Here is a 27,861-nt window from a genome sequence, read left to right as displayed (position 1 = left end):
ACTCACTCGCTAGTGCGCCGCAAGCTCGCTCCTTCCGGGACGCGGATTGGTCGCGCCGGCTGCGCGCGGCCATCAGTTCCGGGTTGGAGAGCCCGCCACGCCCCGGCCCGAGGGAGGGCGGGTAGGGTGACTAGGGCGAGCAGCATTAAAGGGCCAGACCGTTTCAAAGCCAGAATCGCCCAAAAGAGTAAGTCCTTTCCTAGTTAGTGATGTGTCCCCTTTAAGCATCACCCATATGTTGGCACTTTATTGTTAGAACTTTATAAAACGGGGGACGGGGTTGTTTTGTTTTGTGGAGATATAATTGACTTAACATCTTATAAGCTTCAGGTGTACAACCTAATGAATCAGCATTCGTAAATATTGCAGAATTTTATCTTATTTTTTATTTTTTAAAAAGATTTTATTTATTTGACAGAGAGAGAGAAATCACAAGTAGGCTGAGAGACAGGCGGAGAGATAGAGGGGAAGCAGGCTCCCCGCTAAGCAGAGAGCCAGATGTGGGGCTGGGTCCCAGGACCCTGAGATCATGACCTGAACCTAAGGCAGAGGCTTAATCCTACTGAGCCACCCAGGTGGCCATATTGCAGGATTTTAAACCCTGTTTACAGGAGAAAGAGGTGCTGGATAGGTCTAGAATCCCCAACTGTCTGCATGCAAAGCTTCTGTTTCAGCTCCAGAACCTAGGAGTATGACAGTGGGCAACATACAAAAAATATAGACGGGCTGGAAGGGAGAGAAAATGAAGAAATAGAAAATGCCTATTTACATGTTAGGGTGTGTGTGTGCCCTCAGAGGAAAGTGGATGCCCCAGAGCACTTTCTAGTGACCTTTACAATTATGCACAAGCCATTCTGAAACCAGCAAAGGTGAGGATAGAGTATACGCAAAATAAAATGGAAACTTCCAGTTTGGGCAGATAAAGGGTGGAGTCCTAGCAATGCAGTGCCACCAAGGAGTTGGGTGTCTCTGGGATTCTCAGAACTTTGCAACTCATTTTATATTATTTCCCTCATGAAATTTCAAGCAAATGGCCTAACATAAATGTCCTATTTATAAATATAATCTCAGAAGGAATGCCAAGGGAACTGTATGGTTAAGTCCCTTCTACTCTATAATATCATAGACATTTTGCCTATTACCTTATTTACTCTTCAAAGCAACCCTGAAGCCCAAAAACAGGTAACTTCCTCATGGTCACCAGGTAGTCAGTGGTGGAAATGGGATTTAGGATTGTCTGATATCAATCTCATGCCCTTTCCTTTACTCACCATTGCAAAGCTATGAGAAAATTACAAATGAATGTAAATTCTGTATTTGGTGGGAATATGAAGAAAGAACCAAAAACTGCCTGAGACATCATGTAGGCTCCTAAAAGGTGGTGTTTGACTATAGTCTTGAGGCTTACATAAACCACCAGGCTGATGGGACCATTCCTTCTCCGAGAGCCCCTGGCTCCTCTCCCAGGGCTGCCATCTTTGGGGGTGGGCAAGAGAGGAGGGAAAAGGGGAGTACAACACATGTTCTGTTTCTTGTTCCCCCTTTTCCACCTCAAAGTAAATTTATCTTGTGTTCCATGCCCTAATCCATACTGATGTGATGGTGTTTTTATATGCTTTCTGTTGGATGAACATTTTATTCTAAACATTCTCAACTGGAGAACGAACAAATACATCATCCTATTCTCTCCTGGCCTGCAAGGTCTTTGCTGAGAAATCAGTTCATCACCTTATAGGGGTTCCCTTATATGAAAGAAAAGTTGTTTCTCTTTCTGCTTTAAAAAATTATCTTTGTCTTTGATTTTATACAGTTTTAATTATAACATGTCTTGGAAAAGATTGTTTTGGACTGAAATTTTGGGTTGACCTATTAGCCTCAAAATCTTGGATATCTGAATTTCTCCCCAGATTTGGGAGGTTCTCAGCCATTATTTCTTTACATAAGCTTTCTTCTCCTTTCTTCCTCTTTTCTCTTTCTGTGACTCCAGTGATATGTACATTGTTTCTCTTGATGGGGCCCAGTAAGTACCATAGGGACTTTCTTCATTCCTTTTCATTCTTTTTAATTTTTTGCTTCTCTCATTAGGTGATTTTAATTGATCTGTCTTCTAGTTCACTGACTCCTTCTTCTGTTTGGTCAACTAATCTTTTGCAGCTCTGTATTAAAATTTTTGATTCAATCATTGTATTTTTCAGCTTCAGGATTTGTTTTTTTTGGTTTGTTTATTTTGTTTTCTGTATCATAGTTGAGATTCTCATTTTGTTCTTGTATTATTGCTCTGATACTATTAAATTGTCTGTTCATATTCTCTTGCTCTCAGCATCTTTATAACAGTCATTTTGAATTCTTTGTTGCATAGTTCCTGGCTCTCCATTTCTTGGGACTGGAAGTTTATTGTATTCCTTTGCTAGAGTCATGAATCTCTGATTCTTCTTGATTCCTGCAGCCTTGGATAGGTGTCTACACATCTAAAGAAGCAATATTTATGGACTTTATGGACCAACTTTGATAAAGGAAGACTTTCACCTGTGGGTGGGGGCTTGCTAAAAGCATGCAGTGATCTCGGTCTAGTGGTACACAACGCCAAGTGTCAGGGTGTATGGCAGCTCTGGAAGGAAGGAAGAGAGCATGATGTCTCCTTGGCTTAGGCCACTGGGGTCTACAGCACTGAAGACCATGTGGTGAGCACTGCAGGGTGTCTGCAGTGTCTACAAGGGCTGTTGGGGTCCTCAGGCAGCACCTTTCAGTCCAGTAGCTAGGAACCTTGGGCTGGTAGCTGAAGGGGCCTGTGATAGTGTGTGGTGATATGCACTTGGCTGTGGGAGGCCAGCGGCAGACATACATGGAGTGGTGGAAGCCAGAGCAGGCAGCAAGGCCAGTGTCAACTCCATGCTCACTGGCAGCTGCAGGGACTTGGCTGTCAGCATGCACTATAGCATGGCTGCTAGATCTTGTCAGGTACATGACAGTGGAGACCAATGACCAAGGATAGGGCTAGGGCTAAGCAGGTGCACAGCTAAAGGGTCCAGCTGCAGGTAAGCACAGTGATGCAGGCCCACAGGCAGCTGCAAAGGCCCTAGCCATCACTGTGTTCTCCTGTGGTTCCACAGTCTCCCTCTGGGCACGGGCACTGCAGTAGAGGCTGGTTACAGGTATCAGGCAGGTGGTGTGCAAGTGTACAGCTGGAGGGACTAGCCCTGAGTTCACACACACAGTGGAGATCAGCCATGGGGTTCTAGGCTGGTGTCTTGCACTTGCACAGCTGCAGAAGCCTAGGTTGGCTGCCACTGTGGTTTCTGGCCTGGGCTGAGGGTAGGAGGGAGCAGGGAGCGACTCAGGTGGCTGATGTCAGTGAATATGAATGCCTATGAGACAAAAGCTGGTAAGATCTGCAGGGGGTCCATGGCAATTGTGGTTGCTATTGGTGTCTTTAGGGGTAAAAGCTGCTTGGCTTGGCTGCAGAGCAGGTCACTGTGAACCATGATTGCTCCCATTGCATGGCACCAAGGAAGACCTTGTTCCTAGCAGTGTCTATATGTCTATATGTCTCAGCTTTGCCAGTGGGGTGAGACTGAGGCAGAACCTTTGTGCACTCTCCTGAACATCTGGGGAAGCTGGTCATCCACTCTGCTCTCCTTATCCTGGCAAGGAGAATTCTTTCTAGCTGGGAGGTTTCCTCTTGGTGCTGAGCAATACTGGTTTGGAGGACGGGATGACACAGTCAAAATGAAGCTATCTTCCTCCTCCTCATGTGTGATTATTCTCAAGGTTTTTGTTGTTGTTGTTGTACTATATTGCTGATGTTTCTTAAGTGGGCTCCAGAACTCTCCCAGAGCTATTTTTGTTTGTGGATAACTGTCTAATTGTTGATCTTTTTGTGGGGTTGGAGGCTGAGATCTCCTCTATCACCATTTTTTTTTGTCATTGAGAAGATAAATAAAATGTGGTATATCCATATAATAGAATATTATTGGCCACCAAGGAATGATGTACTAAAACATGCTACAACAGGGATAAACCTTTAAAACATTATTCTATTGGAAAAGAGCCCATCACAAAAGATGATCTATTATATATTCCATTTATGTGAAATATCCAGAAGAGGCACTATAGGACACAAAAATAGATTAGTGGTTGCCTAAAGCTGAGGAGGAGGGGTGTGGAGGGGGAAAAGGGGAGTAACTGTTGTGGGTATAGGGGTTTCTTTCTGGGAGTGGTAAAAATGTTCAAAATTTATTGTGGTAATGATTGTACAACCATTGCGAATATATTAAAAATGACTGAATTGTACAATTTATTTTTTTAAGATTTTATTTATCAGTGAGAGAGTGTGTGAGCACAAGCAGAGGGGAGGGGCAGAAGGAAAGGGAGAAGCAGACTCCCCGCTGAGCAGGAATGGAGCTCCCCATTCCAGGACCCTGAGATCATGACCTGAGCTAATGGCTGAAGGCAGATGCTTAACCAACTGAGCCACCCAGGTGCCCCTGAATTGTACAATTTGATTAGGTGAATTGTATGGTATGTGAACTATATCTCAGTAAAGCTGTTATCAGAGAAGGATATAGAAATACAAAATGATGTCATTCCTTGAGTCAACATTTACTGGTAGTCTGTAACGTGCCAGATATTTGCTAGAGGCTAGGAATGAATGATCCAACAAGACCTAGACCCTATCCACAGAAAGCTAACAGTCTGGTGGTGAGAAGATTAACTGGGCATTTATAATTAAGGATTCTGCTGCAGGGGCTTTAGAGGTAGAAGACATAGAAATGATTCCTTATAGCACCTTTAAAGTCATTTCCACATGAATATGTGACATATATACATTGAACTGTCTTTTTGGGTTTATAAAGCACTTTCATAATGATGAGGGAAACAAAAGCAAGAGAAATGTAATTTAACTTAAATCTCCTTACAGCCCACTGATAGATACCTGAAACATGCAGAGGAAACCATGGCTGCCTTAATATTTGTGTTTTATTAAAGACTAAATGTAACCTTATCTTAACAGCAGCTAGCACCTCCAGGTCCTGAAGGCTTTGCTTCCAAATTCCTTAGAGACTTATGCTATCCCTAACCCCCCATTAACTTAAAAAAAAAAAAAAAGATATATATAGTCAGTCACTCCTTACAATCCCAGCGTAGCTCTTTCCGCCTATGGGCCCTGTCCCTGTGCTATAATAAAATTACCTTTTTGCACCAAAAAGTTCTCAAGAATTCTTTCTTGGCTATTCGCTCACGAACCCAAAAACTTCCAGATTTCATCAATATTGGCCCTGTCTGACAGGCCTATAAAGTAGATTACACTTTCTTGATTTTACATGGAGGTTTAGAAATTTATTCTTGATCACAAGCTAGTAAGTCATGAAAGCAGGAATCAAATTTTCTGCAACTTATTATGTATCTCTCCATTCTAGACTAGCTCCTCTCCCTGTTTCTCTGTATTGCCTGGCACTCCAGCCACCCAGTCTCCTACACCTTATATCTGCTTACCCCTATTACCACAACCAACCAGTGACAAGTCTGAAGAACCTCTCTCCTTAATTTCTCTTCTAACCTCCACACCCTGTTCAGGGCCTCCTTACTTCTCCCATTTCTTGGAAAGCAGAAGGCCTCTGGCTTCACCTCCTTCAGTCCATCCTACATGTGGCTGGCAGACAGAATTTTTAGAATATTAATAAAGTCTCTGGACCTGCTACTGCCCTATAAAAACCTTCAATAACTTCCCATTGCTTCAAGATAAAGTTTAAAATTTGCCATATGAGAACCTTCTTGTTCTGACTCCCCGACTTTCTCTCTATTCCTTTATGTACACAGGGAAATTTCATGCCAGTCAGGATAAAATTCCCTGAATATTCACACCATTTTCTCTGTCTGGAATATTCAGCCTTTTTCTCTCCCTCTAGCTAACTGAACTTCAGCTTTCAAGGTTAACTTGTGGCTGCAAACTCAAGTCCACACAAAACCTACACTGGTTGTTTATAGCAGCTTTAATTCACCATTGCCAAAACTTGGAAGCAACCAAGATGTCTTTCAGTATGTGAATGGATAAACAAACTAGTACAATCAGACAATGGAATATTATTCAGTGCTAAAGAATAAAAAACAAACAAACAAACAAACAAACTAATAAGCCATGAGAAGACATGAACGAAGCCTAAATGCATTTTACTAAGTGAAGGAAGCCAATCTGAAAAGGCTACATACTGTATGATTCCAACCACATGACATCTGGAAAAGGTAAAACTATGGCAATAAAAAGAACAGTGATTGCCAGGGGTTGTGGTGGGGGAGGGATGAATAAGCTCAGCACAGAGGACAGTTAGGGTAATGAAAATACTTTGGGGGGGGGGCTGGCATGTGGGTGGCTCAGATGGTTAAGTGTCTGTCTTCAGCTCAGGTCATGATCTCCAAGTCCTGGGATCGAGCCCAAGCTGCACTGAACCCTGCATCCCGGCTCAGCTCTGCCTCTCCCTGCTATTGAGGCTTGCTCTCTCTATCTTTATTTCCCTCTGTCTCTCTCTCTCTCCAATGAATAAATAAAACCTAAAAAAACAAATAAAAATACTTTGTATGATCCTATAGCAGTGGACATACATCATTACACATTTGTCCAAATCCATAGAGTGTAATACACTAAAAGCAAACATAAGGTAAACTATGGACTTTATGTAATTCTGATGTGTCAGTGGAGGGTCATCAGTTGCAAGAAATGTACCTCTCTGGTGGAGGGTATTGTTAATGGGAAAGGCTGTTCATGTATGGGGCAAGAAGCATATGGGAACCTTCCTCTCAATTTTACTGTGAATCTAAAACTTCTCTAAAAATAAATAAAGTCTTTAAAAAAAAGATTAAATTTTTCATTTCCTCCCAGAAGTCCAGATTATACATCCCTCTTTTGAACTTCCTTAACATCTTCTATCATTATATTTATTCTTTACACAATAAATAAAATCTTACCACTATAAGCATCTTGGAGGTAGCTCCAATGTCTTACCGATCTTTAATTTCCCCTGCACATGTTTAATACATGTTTTCTGAATAAAGTGTTTTTAAAAAATCTGCCTCCACCTAATGGGACTTCTAAGGTATCAAGAGAAGAGAACCAAGTATCTTTTCAGGCCATGAGATGAAAAGAGATTTAATTCTAACTTAAACACCTAGTTTATACCAGTAGAAAAATTTTCTTGAATCGTTATTTTCATCAGTGTCCTCTATTCATAGTCATAACTGAAAAACCAATATGTCACTACAAGGATAACAGGTTCATTGTTTACAGCCCTAAATCTGAAACTTCTAAGAGAACAAAACATCTGCTTAGTGACTAGGAAGCACTGTCCTATGAAGGGCTAAAAAGCAATGGACCTGGGGCGCCTGGGTGGCTCAGCAGGTTAAAGCCTCTGCCTTCAGCTCAGGTCATGATCCCAGGGTCCTGGGATCGAGCCCCGCATCGGGCTCTCTGCTTAGCGGGGAGCCTGCTTCCTCCTCTCTCTCTCTCTGCCTGCCTCTCTGCCTACTTGTAATCTCTATCTGTCAAATAAATAAATCTTTAAAAAAAAAAAAAAAGCAATGGACCTTTCCCTACCACACCCTCAAGTATATCCTCTGCAAAGATAAAATGTATTGTTTACATCAGTTTTTTGCTGCAATGGTAAAATTACTCCAATGGGAAATCACTGAGGTTTGCTTTGGTAACTTTTTTTAAAAAAGATTTTATTTATTTATTTGACAAAGAGCTAGAGAACACAAGCAGGGAGAATAGCAGAGGCAGAGGAAGAAGGCGGCTCCTGGCTGAGCAGGGAGTCAGATGAGGGATGGATCCCAGGCCCCTGAGATCATGACCCGAGCAGAAGGCTCAGAAGCCTGACCAGCTGAGCCACCCAGGAGCCCGTGGTAAGGGTTTAAAACCAAGTATTTGTAACATTGTTGTAATTCAAGAGCAGGTCACCCTCTGGATACAACTGGTAGAGTTCTGTTTCATACAAAGGACCTTTGGTCAGATGTATTCTTATTCAACATATGCCTCCTAACAGCTATTGGTTAAAACCAGAATGGCTGTGTCAGGTCTAGAATAGTAAGTTACAATGGCTTAGTGCTTTAGGTTTGCAAGCTCTTCACACCCACCAGGTAGAGATGTCTAAGGTTTGAATCTTTGGCAAGTTAATTAACAGTGGTTTGGTAAAGTTACATCTGTTTGCACTTACACCGAGGTCGCGGTGAGTGAGCATGGATATAGAAACATAACTTCTGGGGTGCCTGGGTGGCTCAGTGGGTTAAAAGCCTCTGCCTTCAGCTCAGGTCATGATCCCAGGGTCCTGGGATCGAGCCCCACATCGGGCTCTCTGCTCCGCAGGGAGCCTGCTTCCTCTTCTCTCTCTCTCTGACTTCCTCTCTGCCTACCTGTGATCTGTCAATTAAAATAAAATAAAATCTAAAAAAAAAAAAAAGAAAGAAACATAACTTATACAACCTATGCCCTAGCAGTTCCCTTCCATTTGTTCACTCAACAATATATTTTAGTTAAATATTTATTGAGCACCTATTACATACCAGGTACTATGCTAGATGCCAGGGGATACGTTTTAGTAACTATAGCAGGCACCATTATTTTCACTGTTATCTATACCTATAAACAGTAAATCCGAGCGGAATCCGGATGCCTTCGCTGAGGCCTGACTTGCAGGACATTTAACTGGAGAGCTGCCAACTCTAACTGAGGACCCTCCATGCCTGAAATGATCGAAACAATTCCCATAATCAGGCCCCAGACAGAAAGCCCTGCTAACTCCGAAGTGGAGAAACTGCGCTCAGAGGTGGCTCTGGGAAGGGGAACTAGACCAGGACACCGCGGGGACAGGCAGCCTGCAGTGCACACGTTTTGTCCTGTTTGACTTTCCTCTGGTGAGATCGCGCGTTCGGTGGCCTCCGGAACGAGCTGGGCAGCTGCAGACCTGCGGACACCCCCACGGGTCGCGCCCACGCTCCCCACCCCCTTCTCCGCAAGACGCAGCTGCGGGGCAGGGGGTGAGGGGCAGCTGCAGCCTCGGTCCCGAGCTCAGCGCGGTCGCCGGGTGCTTGGAGCCACCGCAAGGAGGGGCTCCCGGGGGACCGCTCTCCGAGTGGCCAGGAAGCAGCTCCGGGTTGCAGGGCAGGACTGTGCCCTCCCCACCCGCCTCCCCCGGCCAACTTTCGGCCGCAGCAACGGAAGCAGGAACTGGCTAAGCATACAAGCCGCGGCCGGGCAGGAGCTGCGGAGCATCTCTGCCGCCCTCGCCGAGACCCGCGCGGACCTGCCGCTCTCTGCCCGCAGCGCGGGGGGCTGTCCTCACCCGGGTAGGACACAGGGACCCCAGAGGCCTGTAGCTGCCAGGTAACGGCGTCGCCGCCTTCCCCTCCAGGCCGACCGCCACCGCTGAGAGCGAGCCCCCTCCTTTCCAGGCGCTCCGCTCTAGCTCTCCGGGAGCGCCGAGACTCGGGCTGGGGCGAGGAAGGGCTGGCGGGAGGGACGGTGGGGCTGTGGACCCGCAGAGGGGACTCTCCACTCTCGCGCAGAAGCACCTGTCATAAATGGCACTGGCTCCGCGTCGTCATCAGGAGAGGCAGAAGAATACTCAGTAAGGGGACATGCATTTCCTCAAAGGGAGGGGAAGGAAATGATTCCCACTATTTGGCACAGGTGTGTACAAGCGCGTTTTAGTGACGATAGTAAGCAGGCGTTAAAGACAGGTGCCTCCTCTCGCTCCCACCTGTATCCATTTCCCCCTATCTTTCAATAGAATTCAACTTGGCCGTGGACCTTTAAGGCCTAAGGAAAAACGATTAGAAGAATTACGTTACCTAATAGTTGTTGAGCATCTTTATCGAGATAAACTCTTCAGGACTTCTTGCAGTCCAGGCGTTAAAAAGGTGCCGCCTACAGAAAGCGCAGCTCCTACCCGATTCCCTCGTATAGTTCCAGCTTCTGGGCAAGCACTCCAGAAGAGATTCCATCAGAATCCATTCAAAGTGAAGTATTGGCCTGGTTTTCCTCTTTCGCTCCTGTTTGGTTTTCTCGAGGGCTAGAAAAGAGATCTGGGAAATATGACAGCCTAAAAAGATAACTTGTGTCAGGATTCTTAACCGGGAGAAGCCATGGATAGTATTCAGAAAGTCTGAGAACTTCAGTGGGAACATTTAGGATTTTAGTAGCCTCTAACTGAAATGTAACATGACCTCTAAGAGGTAAGTAGTCAAAAGCCATGGTAGAGTTAGAGGCAGCTGTAATTTGTCACCAGCAGGAATCCCAGGTGTTTTCATATCATATTACTTATTATCCAAATCTCCAGTATCATGGCCATTCACGAATCCTTTAAAATTACAGCAGTTATTAGGGGCACCTGGCTGGTTCAGTCCGTCGGGCCTCTGACTCTCGATTTCAGCTCAGGTCATGATCTCAAGGTTGTAAGATCAAGCCCACTGGGGCTCTGAACTCAGCGCGGAGTCTGCTTGTCCCTCTCTGCTCTTCGCCCAACTTGAACTCTCTCTCTCTGTCTCAAATAAATACATAAATAAAATCTTCAACATTATGGCAGTTATTAGCTATACCACTTGTTATTCAATAGGTTAATAAAGAAGCGCAAATATCCCACAATTGTTTCTATTTTGACTGAAAATGGGACTAATTTAAAAAATTTTTTTAAAATTTTTTATTTTATTAACATATAATGTATTATTAGCCCCAGGGGTACAGGTCTGTGAATCACCAGGTTTACAGCACTCACAATAGCACATACCTTCCCCAATGTCCATAACCCAACCACCCTCCCCCCGCCCCCCACAACCCTGTTTGTTTTGTGAGATTAAGAGTCTTACGGTTTGTCTCCCTCCTGATCCCATCTTGTTTCATTTTTTCCTTCCCTACTCCCCAAGCCCCCCACTTTGCCTCTCCACTTCCTCATATCAGGGAGATCATATGATAATTCTTCTTCTTTGATTGGCTTATTTTGCTAAGCATAATACCCTTTAGTTCCATCCGTGTTGTCACAAATGGCAAGATTTCATTTCTTTTGATGCCTGCGTAGTATTCCATTGTATATATATACCACATCTTCTTTATCCATTCTTCTCTTGATGGACATCTAGGTTCTTTCCATAGTTTGGCTATTGTGGACATTGCTGCTATAAACATTAGGGCACACATGCCCCTTCAGATCACTACATTTGTATCTTTAGGGTAAATACCCAGTAGTGCGATTGCTGGGTTGTAGGGTAGCTCTATTTTCAACTTTTTGAGGAAACTCCATGCTGTTTTCCAGAGTGGTTGCACTAGCTTGCATTCCCACCAACAGTGGAGGAGGGTTCCCCTTTCTCTGCATCCTTGCCAGCATCTGTCATTTCCTGACTTGTTAATTTTAACCATTCTGACTGGTGTGAGGTGGTATCTCATTGTGGTTTTGATTTGTATTTGTATGCTGAGTGATGTGGAGCACTTTTTCATGTGTTTGTTGGCCATCTGGATGTCTTCTTTGCAGAAATGTCTGTTCATGTCTGCCCATTTCTTGATTGGATTATTTGTTCTTTGGGTGTTGAGTTTGATAAGTTCTTTATAGATTTTGGATACTAACCCTTTATCTGATACGTTGTTTGCAAATATCTTCCCCCATTCTGTCAGTTGTCTTTTGGTTTTGTTAACTGTTTCCTTTGCTGTGCAACTAATTTTTTCTTTTAAGATTTTGTGTATTTGAGAGAGAGCATCTTGGGGGGGGAGAAGGGAGTGGGAGAGACAGGCTCCCCAATGTGGGGCTCAATCCTAGGATCCTGGGATCATGACCTGAGCTGACAGGAGCCTCCCAAGCAACTGAGGCATCCAGGCACTCCTGAAAATGTTATGCATTTTTCATTTTTCATATAAATGTTATGAATTTTTCATATAAATGAAATTTTTATCTCATAAGGATTGGGACTCTATCTCATCAGGATTTTTGTAAGGATTAAGTGACATGACACATGTAAAGTGCTTAACATAGAGATTGACAGGTGAGAAACATAAATGTAACTTATTGGACTGTTTATAAAAGCTGGACACAATAGCAAGGAAGGTATTGGACTTGTACTGTTACTGTATATGGATAATACATGTACGTTTGTTTCGCTTTTTAACTATTTTTTAAACTCATGTCTGTTTGTTTATATTAGAGATCCCTCTAATTCTTTTTTATTTTATTTTTAAGTTATCTCTACACCCAATGTTGAGTTCAAACTTACAACCCCAAGAACGAGAGTTGCATGCTCCCCCAACTGAGCCAGTGAGCTGCCCCCAAAATTGGGGATCACTCTTTGTGTTGCACGGTTATATGGGTTTTGACAAATGTAAAGACCTGTAACAACCTTTACAGTATCATATAGAATAGCCTCACTATTCTAAAAATCCCCTGTGCTCCACCTGTTCATCCCTCCCTGCCTCTGCCTGGTAACCACTAACATTTTTACTGTTGATATAGTTCTGCCTTTTCCAGAATGTCATATAGTTGACAAGGAGTCATACATTTCAGTCTGGCTTTTTTCACTTAGCGATATGCAATCATGTTTCCTAGTAGGTGATATAAAAGCGCAAGTTGTTATTAGCAAGAAAGAAACCATGCTCAAGTGTATGATCACTGCTTTATCAGTGACTAGAAATTTTGTGTCTTCTCCCTTCCAGGTTAGAAGAAGCAAGAAGAGAAAAGATTCTAGAACTTGGGGGCAGACCTTCTGTTTATACCTCTTCCATCATAGACACTGCTCAGCTTTTAAGCATTGATGGGATAGTATATGTGTTTGTGCTAACTAATTCTTTACCAAGTTTTTTCCCCTAAGATTTATTTATTTATTTTAGAGAGAGAGAGAGCACCGGGGGCAAGGGCAGAGGGTTAGGGAGAGAATATCTCAAGCAGACTCCTTGCTGAGTATTAAGCCTGACTCAGGGCTTGATCCCATGACCTTGAGATGACCTGAGCTGAAATCAAGAGTTAGACGATCAACAAACTGAGCCACCCAAGTGCCTCTCTTTACCAAGTTTTCTTAAAAATTTAATTTAATTTAATTTGTTTTCGGTGTTCCAAGATTCATTGTTTATGCACCACACCCAGTGCTCCATGCAGTACATGCCCTCTTTAATACCCACCACCATGCTCACCTAACCCCCCACCCCCCCCAAAACCCTCAGTTTGTTTCTCAGAGTCCACAGTCTCTCATGGTGTGTCTTCCAGGTTTTTAATGGAAGATTGTCTTGATCTATTAAAAGTGAAAAATAAAAAAAATATGCTTGTTTATTTCTGTTTTATACATCCAGAATTGTTTACATTGACTAGAAGGAAATGAACTGTATCTTCGCTAGATTTATTAAAAGAAACAAAACTCATTGCTGATGTTCTATTTTTGTTCTAGAGAGAAATTCCATGATCTGTACAATCTTCTTGAAGCAAACTCAGACCAGAGGAAGAATTGTCCTTGACCTTTGAAGACTAAGACTAAACTGAAATTTAAAATGTTCTTTAGGGACGAATGGAGCTTGACTTACACTTGTGTAATAATTTGTTTCCTGACACTAAGGCTGTCCACCAGTCAGAACTGCCCTACCAAGAGTCTAGAAGATGTTGTCATTGACATCCAGTCATCTCTTTCTAAGGGAATTAGAGGCAATGAGCCCATACATACATTAACTCAGGAAGACTGCATTAATTCTTGCTGTTCAACAAAAACCATAACAGGTAAGTAATAGTCTCTTGGCAGCTCTTTGTTCCAAGTGTTTTGTGACACAAGTAGCTGGTTGATGTGGCTACATAGATTATACTAGTGATTTTCAGTGGGGTAGAAATGTGAGTAACAAAATCACTGGGAGAATGTTGCACAAGCATGTCCTCCCTTCCCCTAAGCTGAGGCAAAGTTTCTGATGAGTGTGTGTGTCTATCGCCCAGGTATTTGGTTAGAAAAAAGGCTGAAAACCTCTGATGTTATGTTGTAATAGGTATCTAAGATGTTTCCAATGTCTTAGAAACAAAAATCCTTAAAGGACGTAGGAAGCTGTTTGGTCTAACAGCTTTACATGACACAGAAGGAAACTGAGGCCCATGGGTTTGAACCATATATTTGCATATTTCAAGTGTCAGACCTATGACTTGAAAAAGAAACAGTGAAACAGTGATCATTTCTCAGGTGTTTATGATCCTGTTTGAACTCCCTAAATGAAAAATAAATGAACAAAGAACAACAACGAAAACCACACACAATTTATTGAGCTCCAAGTGTCTTCCTAGGTGTTGAAGACAAAACAGTAAAAAAGATGGACGAGGTCTCGCCATCAAGGAACCTAGAAGAACTAGTGGACACTGGACTGGTGGTTCTTAACCTCGCTTATTAGCCAACCAAACCATATGTTTTCTGTTATGTCTTTAGTTTCTTTTCTTTCTATAATGGGTGTGGTATAGAAAGAAATATATCCATATAATCTTTGTTCTTGGTTCCTGGCACGGAGCTCCTAAAAACCTCGCAATTTCCTGAACGGGAGCTTCTTTTGTTCTTCATTCTAAGCCCCTTTGACCACACCTGAGTTTGTGCTAACGAGGTGACTCTTAGTGGCTCCCTAGATAGCTTAGGATGGGTATGGGTCACCAGAGAGACCAAGCCTTTTTAGAAGTTTGGAACTTTCAGCCCCATACCCCACTCCAAGTAAAAAAAGAGAGGCTGGAGATTGAATTCAGTCACCAATGAACCCACATATTGAAATCTCCATAAAAATCCTGAAACCATGGTTTTAGGCAGCTTCCAAGTTGGCAAACACATCCATGTGTCTGGGAGGGTGGTGCCCTCCAACCTCCCGGGACAGAAGCTCCTGCAGTCAGGACCCTTCTGGACCTTGCCCTTTGTAACCTTCATCTGGCTGTTCATTTCTGTCTTTTTGATAAAATGTCATAGTAAGTGTAGCTTTTTCCTGAGTTCTGTGGGTAGTTCTAACAAATTATCAACTCCGAGGTCACGTGTGGTGGGAACCTGAATTTATAGCCACACTGGGCAGAAGTGTGAATAACCTCAGACCCGATACTTTTTATTATTATTATTGTTAGAGAGAGAGGGAGAGAGAGAGAGAGAGAGCACACAAGCCAGGGGAGGGACAGAAGAAGAGGGAGAAACAGATTCCTTGCTGAGTGGGAAGCCCACATAGAGCTCAATCCTACGACTCCAAGGTTGTGACCTGAGCCCAAGTCAGACCATTAACCAACTGAGCCACCCACGTGCCCCCCACCCTCCCCACCCCCCACCAAAGGACCTGATACTTTTTACTGGCATCTAAGTGAAGACAGTCTTATGGGACTGAACCCTTAAAACTATGGAGTCTGATGGTAACTCCAGGTAGTTAGTGTAAGAATTGAATTGAATTATAAGACACTTAGTTGGTGTCAGAGAATTGGAGAATTAGTGTAGAAACAATACCATGTATTTGATGTCAGGAGGACAAACAAAACAAAACAAAACAAAACCCTTCAGTGGTCTTCTTAAGCTCGGCAATGTGCCTTTGAACATTCTTTATAGACCCATTTATGGAAATTACAGAGATTTAATTTAAATTTCCAGTTTTTCTTTACATGTTATCAACACTTATATGAAATAGAAAATCATCTGCAAACAGGACTAAATGGCCTGTGGGTGTCTGCTGGAATACAGGAAACCTTGCGTTGCTTTTCAGTTCCATAGGGGGTGTTTAATAAGAAATGGGGGTTTGCTGCCTTATTGTATAAGCAAATTTATTGTTACTGCTTTACTGTAAGCAGAGGTAATTGTGGGTCGCATTTAATGGATTTCAGACTTTTTCCTCATTTATTGAGCAATGGTCTTTAGCTGCTTAGGATTCAAAAAAGCACTTTGACAATTTGCTGATAGCCACAGACTCTAGAGAAATGCTCATAAGGACAAAGGACATAAGATTTTGCATACAACTTGGGGGGCTTATGGACCTTCCCCTTTACCTATGTGGCCCCCAAAAATGGTATTGCAGAATTATCCCATTGCTGAGAAAGGAAAAGCTAAAGTATGTCTCTTATTGCATGGGTAATGGAGAGTGGACATGATCAGACCCCCACAGAAGCTCACTGAGTCTTATTTCCAAATGTGGAAGTCAAGGTTGATCCTAACCATTGCCTGATTTGAAGACGTGGTGCTGATGGCTAGGTTATGCAGGGTTTCTTTCCCCAGCTTTACTGAGATATATTGGGCATGTAACAGTGTGTCAACTAAAGATGCAGAGTGCGATGATTTGATGCATGTATGTATTACAAAATGATTACCAGAACAAGGTTAGTTAACACATGGTTATGTGCGTGCGTATGCATGTGCATGTACGGTGAGAAAGAGCACACATTTTTTAATAATTAGCCTACATGCCTCTTAACCTTCATCCTGACCAGGGGTATACTGATCCCTCAGGAGTCATAGGCCAAGAAGTGAGTACTAGATTGAGGCCAAAGTCAACTCTAGGCCATGATGAATAGAAAGAATAGCTTCTATTGGGCAGAAGAAGAGAAAAAGAAGCCAGAAATAAAAGCTAAGAGTGAAAAGCTGGAAAGGAAGGAAAATAGAAAAGCAGAAATAAGGAAGAGTAGAAATGTAAAGAAAAAAAATCAAAAGAAGAATGATACTGATAAAAGTAAAAAATAGACTCTGTATTCCATATGCTACTCAGATTCTTTGTAGAAGGAGGCATGAGAGAATGATGCTGACTTTAGTGATTCTATCCAAGAAAGCCGGACTCCTGGCTTCAAAGGTGTCTGAGATAGGTGTCTGCCTTCAGGATACAAGAGATACAAGAAATCATTAGGTTAGATCCATTTCTTAAGTCCCAACTCAGTTGTGGGTTGTGTAAAGATTGGGAAGTCAGTATTTCTGTAGATGTTTCAATGGATATTTTAGCAAATGGAAGTCTTATCTTAAGAATTAAATGTACTATTTTTTTTCAAAGATTTTATTTATTTGACAGAGAGAGAGAGAGAGATCACAAGTAGGCAGAGAGGCAGGCAGAGAGAGAGAGGGGGAAGCAGGCTCCCCACCAAGCAGAGAGCCCAATGCGGGGCTCGATCCCAGGACCCTGAGATCATGACCTGAGCTGAAGGCAGAGGCTTTAACCCACGGAGCCACCCAGGTGCCCCAAATGTACTATATTTTAAAAAAGAATTAAGTGTACTATTTAAAATTAGTTTCACCAGAATTACCTTGATTCTGATGTTTAAACCCAAGGTCTTCACAAATTGCTTTATGTGACTAAGGAAGAGGAAATGAGTCAGCGGTCAGCCAGCAAGTGAACACTGTGAACGAAGGTGTTTGTGTTGGATTGCAGAATAAATCATTGCCTGCTCTTTAAAATATCCTGTTTCAGTATAATGCTTAGGAAGCCTTTCATTGCAGGAGACAAAGCTTGTAACTTGATGATCTTCGACACTCGAAAAACAGCTAGACAACCCAACTGCTACCTTTTTTTCTGTCCCAGCGAGGAAGCTTGTCCGCTGAAACCAGCAAAGGGACTTATGAGTTACAGGATAATTAGAGGTAAGAATAACACTGTTCTCTATCTTGGTGATTGGAATTATTTAAGGATGTGGTTCATGTGAAAGATTTTCTACAAGAGTCTAAGTGAAACTGCCAAAAGTGGTCATAAATAGGCACACTGGAAAATTCTCATGATTTAAAGTTCAGTTTATTAAATCAAACATCTTTTTTCCAATGAAAGATCTCCAAATGATAATATTTCGTGTTGTGTAGCTTTTGTTTTTACCTTCCTGAGATAAAGGGCACACAGACCTTTCAGGACAGTGTTTTGAAACACCCCTTGAGAACAATGTAAACAACACTGGAATAAGGTCTCCAGGGCCCAGAGAGACTGTTTTCAAAGAGTTAATTAAGACCTATGTGAGCGCAAAATTCCAGTATGTTTGTCTTTAAGTTCCGAACATTTCATAATAACAATGGCTGAAATCCAACACACTGGATTTTATTATCCAGACCTGGAGGGAAGTTCATTCAAGAAGTATTTACTGAGCAGCCACCATGGGCCAAATTCTGTACAAGGCATTGGAAATATGGTCTCCATACTAAACATATTGTTCAGAATACAGAAAATAAACAACTACAGATAATAGAATTATTCAGCTATGTCTTGGTGAGATTTTGGCTTGTTAGTTTTTGGCTTGTTAGTTTTAGAAAAAGTTTTTGTCATGACACCCTTGGCTATAAATAATATTCTATTTGTTCATTTATTCAATGAACAACAAATGTTGCTTAGCATCGTCTAGGTGCCAAACATTTATTCCACTCTAAGGACACAAAAATATAACACTAAAGAGGAAAAACAAGGTCCTTACCTTGAGCATTTACATTTTAGGAGAGAGAAAAGAACCATCATAAACAAGTAATCAAGAAAAATAGAGTCACAAGTGCTATGCGGATGAGCAAAGACAGTGTAATAGATGATCACTGAGTGGACCGTCTTGATTAGGTGATCAGAGGAAGCATCTGTGAACCCCATCTGTAACCCCTCCACTGAGATCTGAACAGGACGAAGTCAGATGTGAGATCTGGGAAGAACTTCAGGCAGAGGAAGTGGCCCGTTCCAGTATCCTAAGGCAGAATAGTTTTGGACTGTTTGAAGAACAAACACTTCAGTCCCAGCTGGCTGACTCACAGTGAACCATACAAAGAGAGATATGCAAGAAGTCTGAAAAGCAGGGAGATCACACAAAGCTTTGGAAGCCAGGGGAGGAAGTTCTTATTTTAGGTCTGCAACAGGAAGCCACTGGGAGATTTTGAGCAGGAGTGTAGGGTGGTGTTTTCAAGGTGATGTCTCAAATCTCCCTGGGACTGTTCTATTGGGGATGGACAAGCAGCAAGAGGGGGAGTGGGAAGACAGGGTAGGAGGGGCAGGCAAGATTCAAGTGAAAGACCGTGGCACTGTGGACCAGAGAGGTGGCAGAGGACATTAAGAGAAGTAAATATGTGCCCGTTTCAGAGGTAGAGTTGACAGGACTTGCTGATGGTGTGGGTTGGGGGGGTGACGACGGGAAAGAGAGAAGCATTAGAGTTGAGTCTTAGCTTGACTGTCTACATGGATGTTGGCACCATCTACTGAGCTTGGGAAGGTTTGAGGACACTAGTTTTAGGGTTGGGAGGGGGAATGTAAACAAGGGTTCTCTCTCTCTCTCTCTCTTTTAAGATTTTATTTATTTATTCGAGAGAGAGAAAACAAGAGGAGGAGCAGAGGAAGAGAGACAAGCAGACTCTGTTCTGAGTGTGGAGCCCAACATGGGGCTTGATTTCAGGACTCTGAGAGCATGACCTGAACCAAAATCAAGAGTCAGTTGCTTAAATGACTGAGCCACCCAGGCACCCCTTCAAAGGTTCTTTCTTGACTATATTATGTGTGAGATACTTTGGGGAATGAACTACCCGGGGGGCCTGGGCACAGACTCTGCCTTGTCCCCTGGGTGAGCCTGTGTCTGAGTTTTGGTTAATGAGCCAGATGTATCAAACATTCCTTTAAGCAGGAATGTAAAGCATAAATTATTTTTGTGAATTCTTCCTAAGTAGTGATATAAACCCAAGTATAAGAAAACTTGCACAAGGTACAAAGTTTCAGTTTTGCAAGACGAAGAAAGTTCTGGAGATGGGTGAGGGTGACAACCGCAGACAAGGTGAATATACTCAGTGTCACTGAGCTGTGTTCTTACAAAGAGTTAAAGTGGTACATTGTCTGTACAGTAACATGAAATAATGTACAATGTAAAATCATGATCTTTAAAAACATAAGGCATATGCCTCTCTGCCTACTTGTGATCTCTGTCTGTCAAATAAATAAATAAAAATCTTTAAAAACAAAAAACAAAAACATAAGGCATAGAACAAATGAGGCTTCTCAAAACACTCAAAACCTTCCTTTACATAGATAGTGTCTTGTCCTGCCCCTTTCCCTGAGTGGCTGCCCCGATGTGTATGGCCCCTTCACTTTGTGCCTATATATATGTATATGTGTGTGTGTGTATGTATATATATACGTATATATGCATATCGTATATATGCATATCGTATATATACGTATATATATACATACACACACGCACACATATATATGTATATGTGTGTATATATATATCGCCTTGGCTAAAAAACTGGGGCCTATGGGGTGGTGGTGATACTTCTTGCTGTTCCCCTTGGTCACCTGGACCATTGCATTAGACAATCAGGAGTGGTATTAAGCCAGAGATGGATATCCCAGTCTTATTTTTCAAAGAGGTCGGGGCTCAAGACACTGATTGGAACATTTGTTCTTCTCCTTTTGGAACTCCCGCCATGTGGAAGCTGGACCATAACGTTCTGCCTCTCTTATCCCTTCTCACTACCTCTTCATTCTGTTCCTTCTTCCATTATCTGTGTGTTTCCCTATGTCTGTCTTCTATTTTGTCATTAAAGCATAGTGGGTTTTTTTTTAAAGACTTTATTCATTTATTTGACAGACAGATATCACAAGTAGGCAGAGGCAGGCAGAGAGAGAGAGAGGGAAGCAGGTTCCCCGCTGAGCAGAGAGCCTGATGCGGGGCTTGATCCCAGGACGCTGGGATCATGACCCGAGCCAAAGGCAGAGGCTTTAACCACTGAGCCACCTAGGCACCGCTAAAGCACAGTGTTAAAGAAATTATAGGTAATTTACTCCAGTAATTCAACTTCCATAAAATCTAAAGACACAACAACAAAACAAGAAAAAGCTATTGATTTGAAGCTATTTATTACATAATTAGTTTAAAGTGTGAAAAATAGAAGCAACATACATATCCAATTGCCAGAGAATTGTTGGGTGTAAAATATGATGGATCTACTTGAAAGAATGTGATGGCAGATATTAAAAAATAAGTTTGAAGGGGACACCTGTGTGGCTCAGTCAGTTAAGCATCTGCCTTCGGCTCAGGTCATGATCCCAGCATCCTGGGATCGAGCCCACACCGGGCTTCCTATTTAGTGGGGAGCCTGCTTCTTCCTCTCCCTCTGCTGTTCCCCCTGCTTGTGTTCTCTCTTTGTCAAATAAATAAGTAAAATTTTTTAAAAATAAGTTTAAGGTATGTAAATAAACACAATTTCAGATGAAAAACATGAAAAAATTAAACTTTAAGATATACAGAAATGTTAATAGTTGGGACATAATGACAAAAATTATAGTTGAATTTGTTTAATAATTTTCATAATACTCTGTAATATTGTTGCTTTTGTAATGCATGTGCAAAGGGGAGTGTGTGGTAAAGATTCTCTCCAGTGGAAATGAGAGAAAAGGGAACTTGGCATGAGTATAAACCTTTTCAGGGAGGGTATGAAGGTAATAAATTGGAATTAGAATCAAACAGTGCCTGTGGAAGCCACCAGGGGGCGCCCCCGGCCCAGAGCCCAGAGATATTGATTGCTATCTCAGAGCAAAGTGGCACCAACCTTGGACATTAGAGTGTCGTTGACTTTTTAATCTACAGGATGTTTACAAATTAAGCTTGTAATTCTATTTACGAATCTGCCCATGTTGATGGATTGAGATTCCCCGTAAAAATAAACTATCTGCTTCCTGTTTAGAGTGAAATTAAGTAGATATCTGTTTGGTGGTTTGTTTCCTGATGAACTCCATTTCCTATAACTGATTGGCGAATATTTAAAGACCAAAAGTTTTAAGATGACAGCGTACTCTGTTCATTGTATAAAACCATTGCAACTTGGTATTATTCAATTTTCTTTCAGCTTCGTGGTATGTCCCATCTACCAAGGACTAGAAGGGGGGAATTCAGAGATAGAATAAATTGGGAGTTTGTTTGCTCAGCTGGTTTCCAAGGAATAGTCAGTCCCTAAGTTTTTTAGTTCGTAAAGTCCCTTGAGAGTGAAACTCAGAAGAGGGATTGAGGGCCCAGGGCTGTTTCTCAGTCCCCTCTGGCTCACCTCTGCATGAGCGAGAAGAAGCACTACACCCCAATGGCAAACATCAGTGGGTGAGGTAAATGGAGCAGCGGTTGAGGATCCCTGGGTGGTTCTAGGATCTTTGCCAATAGATGAATCTTATCAAGAAATGGGACTAGCCCTAGCCCTGCTTTCTTTATGGGCTTGCACTCTTGAGAAAGAAAGCAGCTGTTTTGGTCATTTTTTGTCAATGGCTTTGTTTAAGTTCTGAGTTCTTACACATCACAGAGCATTGAGTTAACTAGACTTTTTTTGGAACTTTAAAATGAGATATGTTGGGGCGCCTGGGTGGCTCAGTCAGTTAAGCCTCTGCCTTTGGCTTAGGTCATGACCGTGGGATCGAACCCCACGTTGGGCTTCCTGCTATCTGCTTCTCCCTCTCCCTATGCTGCTCCCCCTGCTCGTGCTCTCTCTTTCTCACAAATAAATAAAATCTTTTTTAAAAATTAAAAAGAAATGAACTATGTTGAGTCCTGTTCTTTTTTATTTTTTTATATATATATATTTTAAGATTTTATTTATTTGAGAGAGAGAGTGTGAGAGAGAGAACGAGCATGAGAAGTGGGAGGTCAGAGGGAGAAGCAGACTCCCTGCCCGGCAGGGTGCCCGATATGGGACTCGATCCCGGGACTCCAGGATCATGACCTGAGCCGAAGGCAGTCGCTTAACCAACTGAGCCACCCAGGCGTCCCTAGTCCTGTTCTTTTTAAAAAAATATCTGATACTACCTAAAAATATAGATGCTGTTTCTCTCATGGTGTTGTGTCTGTCAATGTGGTATATCCTGCAGCAGAAACTCTTTCCTTCAGCATTGTCAGAGGAGAGAGGCATTTCAATCCTCCAAATTCTATTTTGGAGTAAAGTACTATATGCTAGAGCAGGTGTCTACAAACGTTGTCTTTTAAGGGCTTTAGGCTTCCCAGGCCAGTATTTTAGGATTTATGGGCCGTATACAATCTGTTGTTACTCACCTCTGTCCTTGTAGTACGAAGCACCCACAACCAATGTATAAACAAATGAGCACCATTACATGCCAATAAAGCTTTATTTGCGGACACTGAGATTTGAATTTTATGTAATTGTCATGTGTCACAAAATAGTATCCTGTTCGATTTTTGTCAACTGTTTAAAAATGTAGATCTTAGCTCATAAGCCATACAAAGAGAAGTGGCAAGCCAGATTTGGCCCTCGGGTCATAATTTGCTGACCCCTGTCCTAGATGGACTAGTAAGTGACAGTTCTTTTTTAAGATTTTATTTATTTATGCTTATGTGGGCAGGCAGGGGGAGGGGCAGAGGGGGAGGGAAAGAGAATCTCGGGCAGTCTCCACACAGAGCCTGATGTGGGGCTCTATCTCACGACCCTGAGATCATAACCTGAGCCAAAGTCAAAAGTCAGCCGCTTAACCAACTGAGCCACCAAGCGCCCTGGGAAGTGACAGTTCTGAAGGACCTCTTTGGAGTCTGAAGTTTATAGACCAGTCAAAGATATTACAAATCTCAAGTTGCCTCTGGATCTGGTTGTTAGCAGAGAGGAGAGTGGGGTCTGGTTCAGGAACCGGCATTGGGAGGAATTGAAGAAGAAAAGGGGAAAGCGAACAGGGAAGAATGAACCAATGAATGCTAAGAAATTCCTTTTCTTCCTTCCTTGTGTTTGCTGCAGTTCAAATCTAAATGAAATGACTGGCCAAGTAGCAGAGTGACACAGAGAAATTCAAATGATCATTCCCTGCCCCGATGGCTCCAAAAAGCCTTTCCAGGTTGAGCTGTGATGAATGGCGTGTGAGATTAAGGGGCCGTTCTAAAATTTCTCTTACCCCTGAGGAGGATCTGAGGCTGGTTCCTCCCCAGCAGCCCTCAGAACTGTGTGATTTTCTGCTCTTGATCTCAGCACTGTGGCCATCGTAATTTCAAATATTGGTTCCGTTGTCCTCCAATGTAAGACATTGGCTCTGAAATGTTAATCTCTGAGAGTCAAAATTAAATATCCCAGATCGCCTCCCTCCCCTGAGTGTGGTGCCAAAACCTATTTTTTTTTTTTTTTAAATTGGAAAATGTCATCAGCCTTCTGCTGCTGCCTTGGCCTCTATGCCCTGGGAGGAGACCAGACCATCCCTCCTGGCCCACAGGAATCCTCCCTGTGTCAGGCAAATGTCCCGGGTTCTGCCTCTGCTCCTCTTTGCCCCAGGCCTCTATTACTGTTCTTGTCTGTGGGCGCCCTGGCTGTGAAGTCTCTCCTTGGTGACTGCTGGTTTCCCAGGGAGCCTTCTCTCTGCCAGTTCCTGCGGTGTCACCCTGGCCCAGCTCTCTTCCCTGGCCTCAGCCCCCTATGTGTCCCCACTTTCCTAAACCTCCCAAGCTCCTCTTAGGTCCTTTGTTCTGCTCCTCCCACCTCTTCCTGAATTTGCCTGGTCCTCCTCCACACATTTCTCCTCTGTCCCATCGCTCTAGAAATAAACCACAGCATCTGGTAGAGAGGCCGTGTCACCAGATTCGGATTTAGCAATTTGTATTTTTCCATTTTGCGCAAGTTTCTATGAAATGTCAAGTTTCAACAGTTTGGGGATTTACTGAACAAGCTGATATGTTTGTCTTTTTTTAACCTGCCTTAGCATGGAAATATTTAAGTCTCCTTTTATTTTTCTTTACATTTTTCAGAGTTTCCAACTTCGGCCAGAACGAACTCGCCAAGCCCAGAGTTAACCCAAGACGTTTCTCTTATCCATGGTCAGCCTTCACAGGGAATCACTCCCGCCCCCACTTCTGTGACAGGGTATTCAAAGCCCACCAATAGCTTCTGGACAGATGCATTTTCTCAGAAGTTTGGATCCTCAGATCACTCGGAGAAACTATTTCAGATCGGTCAAGCAAGTAAACCATTCCCTGTTTATAAAGAAAAAGGCCAAACACAGAGTTCACAGTTTTCGTCAGAGCAAAAAATAACTCGTCTCCTACCTGAACATGTGACAAGGCTCCCTACGATGATGACCGTTGCTTCTCTGCCTATCACCTCTACCCCCCCAAAGCCTGCATTGCCCCCCACCACCAATGCTCCCGTGATACCTTCTGTGACTTCTGAACCAGAGATGGCCACCTCAGCTCCAGCCCTAGCCCCGGGCAAGTCGCAGCCCCCCACAACCCTCTTGTCTACCGTTTTGACCCACGCTGTGGTTATACCCAAAGCTAGCATAACTACAGCAGCCATTTCCAACGCCATCTCTGAGGCGCCCATAGATTGGAAAAGCCCCGCAGAAACGGTGCCCTTTCGAGAAATTTCCAGCCTCACTTCAAACACAGAGGACGCCCAGAGTAGCCCCATTACACTTTCTCTGTCAACGGTGGATTCGTCCGCAGCTGTGCTGCTTTTGTCAGATGTGGTTTCTTCTGCTCCAAATAAAACTGCTTCCCAGGAAAATGAGAAGGCCAGACCCGGTGGTTCCTCCCTGAACAGTGTTCCAGAAAGTCAACACGGCCTTCCATTCGAAAAATGGCTCCTCATCGGAACCCTGCTCTTTGGGGTTCTGTTCCTAGCCATAGGCCTTGTCCTTTTGGGTATAATGTTCTCAGAATCCCTCCGCAGGAGACGTTATTCGAGACTGGATTATTTGATCAATGGGATCTATGTTGACATCTAAGGAGGAAACTAGATGTCTCTTAATTCACGTAGTTACTAGTAGCCCCAATGCAGTGACTTCCCGCTGACTCACCGGTCGTAGCAGGATTTCTGAAGCATCATGAAGAAGGTTGATGCCCCCTACAACTTTCTGTTTGCTTGGTGTTTGAAGACAAGGGGAGAAAGGAAACTAATTAGGTAATTTGAGTGACTTAGCTCTAAAATATTTGCTGAAAACAAAGCTCAACCTAAAGTAATAAAGTGTAATTGGCATATAAATTAAAAAATGACTGGCTTTTTGCAAGGAAAAGTGGTTAGGACTTTTGGGCTCCAGCTCATTAACATTTCTGGTTCCAGATAAAGCCAACTGTTTATGATATTAATTCTAATGGATTTACTTTCCTTTTTATATGAATTCCAATAAAAGTTATTCCAGATGTATTTCCTTCCAATTAAATATTTGAATAAATCTTTTGTTACTCAGTAATGTTCTTGTAAGTGACGCATCCAGCTGGATAACTTTCAATTTATTCCCACCAGCAAAATGATTAAATGATGAAAATATGTGTTCTAAGTTAAAATGGCAAACTGCCCCCCCCCCCCCGCCACCCTTTTCCCATCAGTGAGCAAAGAGGTTCCTTTGGGAGAATTCTAGCAGAAGATTAGCCTATGTGGAGACTGTGATAAGTCAATTCTGATAAATAGCCAAGTCTACTTTGGGTCCATTCTGGTTAAATATCCTGCCCCCCCCGCCCCCAAAAGTAATACAGGAATTTTCTAAACTTCACCAAGTTTAAAACATAGCAACAATATTTAGAAATCCTTATTGAAATTTCACCAACAGTCAATTTTGGCTTTATTTGGGTAACATGGAAAATAACAGATAACACTTAACATTATTGTTAAATGATTACGCTGCTGTAATTTTTATGTGCATTTTAAACATTTATTTATTTGTAACTCCAGTGGAGTTAACACACAGTGTTATATTAGTTTCTGGTGTACGACAAGTATGCTATAATTTTTATTGATTAGTTATTGAAATGTCTGAGGCATGGCATTTAATAAAAAGGGTTTGTCGGATGAGTTACAGGTAGGTACCTGAGAATCCAGGAAACTGCCTGGGTCAGTTGGACACCTCAGTCTCTGGACTTCAGTTTGCTCATCTGCAAAACAAGAGATTTTCCCTTCCTGGAGTCCTGGGTTTTTAGATGAAAATGGAATTCTGAAGGGAACTTAACACAGTGAGCACTAGAGGGCAGTAGCTGGTTAGTAAGTACAGCAATGAAGACAAACGTAGGATATGACAGAAACAGGCTTTTCTCCCGTTTCCTCCTTACCTCCTCCTTCTGCTGGACACACACACACACACACACACACACACACACACGCACACACACACCAGTTTACACTAAGCTCATAAAGCTCATTAACAGGAAAGCCGGTCTAGTGAAAATTCCACTTTTCATATATTTTCCAACTTAACAGCTTGACACAAATCTCCAAGGGGTTTACATAAGCTTTAAGTAGGTTGAATAAATAAAACTTTGAATCAATTTAACAAGTATTTATTGAATATCCACATGTAGGCCAGAATCAGATTAGTAACTAAATGCCTTGGAATTTTAAAATGTCTCCTCTCTTTGTTAACAGAATTGGTTAGTGGGAATCTGGCTTTCTGTGGGTGTTTAGAAACATTTTCTTCTGGCTCTTACATAGCTCTCTGTCTACCTTATTGCACTGCATTCTTTCTGGCAAAGGAGAGACTTGAGCAGGAGCCCAGATGAGGGGTGCTTTGGGCCCTGACTCTGGGAGGGAGTCCGGGATGTGCACTGTGGGGGAACAGCCGGATTTAAGACATGCATCTAGGGAGGAAAGTGTAGCTCTTCTCATGCAACTCTCCCTGCTTATAACCCCCTGCTGCTGGGTCAGTGAAGGGAGCCTGCCTATGCTTTCTTGCAAGTAACTTTAACAGTGACTAGCCTGGTCAACCTTTTAGACAAGGTGAACTGAATTATGAGCCCCCTCCTTTGGTTTGTGGGAAGGGAAGGTGACAGCCAAGAAGGAACCAGAATATTAGGAAGGAGGACCTGCTCAAAAATATCCTTTCCATATTTTACCAACAGGACATTTCCTAGGTTCAAAAGCTATTCTTTTTTTAATTTATTAAACTTTATTTTATTTATTCAGTGTTTCAAGATTCATTGTTTATGCACCACACCCAATGCTCCACGCAATACGTGCCCTCCTCAATACCCACCACCAGGC

At 42.6% G+C, this 27,861-nt stretch overlaps 2 protein-coding genes across 2 annotated transcripts in view; one reads left to right on the top strand and one right to left on the bottom strand.

The window, feature by feature from the left end:
* Positions 1 to 65, bottom strand: part of BORCS5 (BLOC-1 related complex subunit 5) — a 108,195-nt gene extending 108,130 nt beyond the window's left edge. Inside the window, exon 1 of the mRNA XM_046013926.1 lies at positions 7 to 65. Within this exon, the coding sequence (XP_045869882.1) occupies position 7 (1 nt within the window). The 5' untranslated portion in view covers positions 8 to 65. The remainder of the gene's footprint in view (positions 1 to 6) is intronic.
* An 8,784-nt stretch (positions 66 to 8,849) lies between these two features.
* MANSC1 (MANSC domain containing 1) lies at positions 8,850 to 26,063 on the top strand. The gene is made up of 4 exons (XM_046010660.1): positions 8,850 to 9,370; positions 13,405 to 13,727; positions 17,413 to 17,553; positions 24,639 to 26,063. Exons 2-4 carry the CDS (start codon positions 13,505 to 13,507, stop codon positions 25,613 to 25,615), a joined length of 1,341 nt encoding a protein of 446 aa, XP_045866616.1. The 5' UTR covers positions 8,850 to 9,370; positions 13,405 to 13,504; the 3' UTR covers positions 25,616 to 26,063.
* The last annotated feature ends 1,798 nt before the right edge of the window (positions 26,064 to 27,861 follow it).

Source organism: Meles meles, chromosome 7 (assembly GCF_922984935.1).
Source record: "Meles meles chromosome 7, mMelMel3.1 paternal haplotype, whole genome shotgun sequence".
In the NCBI taxonomy this organism is placed as follows: Eukaryota; Metazoa; Chordata; class Mammalia; order Carnivora; family Mustelidae; genus Meles; species Meles meles.
This window is presented reverse-complemented; position numbering and strand designations above follow the sequence as displayed.

Excerpts from the sequence above, each read along its gene's own strand:
- MANSC1 (XM_046010660.1), top strand. The coding sequence starts at position 13,505 with ATGTTCTTTAGGGACGAATGGAGCTTGACTTACACTTGTGTAATAATT. Across the intron at positions 13,728-17,412 it reads TTCAACAAAAACCATAACAG|GAGACAAAGCTTGTAACTTG; the intron begins GTAAGTAATAGT and ends CTTTCATTGCAG. Across the intron at positions 17,554-24,638 it reads GAGTTACAGGATAATTAGAG|AGTTTCCAACTTCGGCCAGA; the intron begins GTAAGAATAACA and ends TACATTTTTCAG.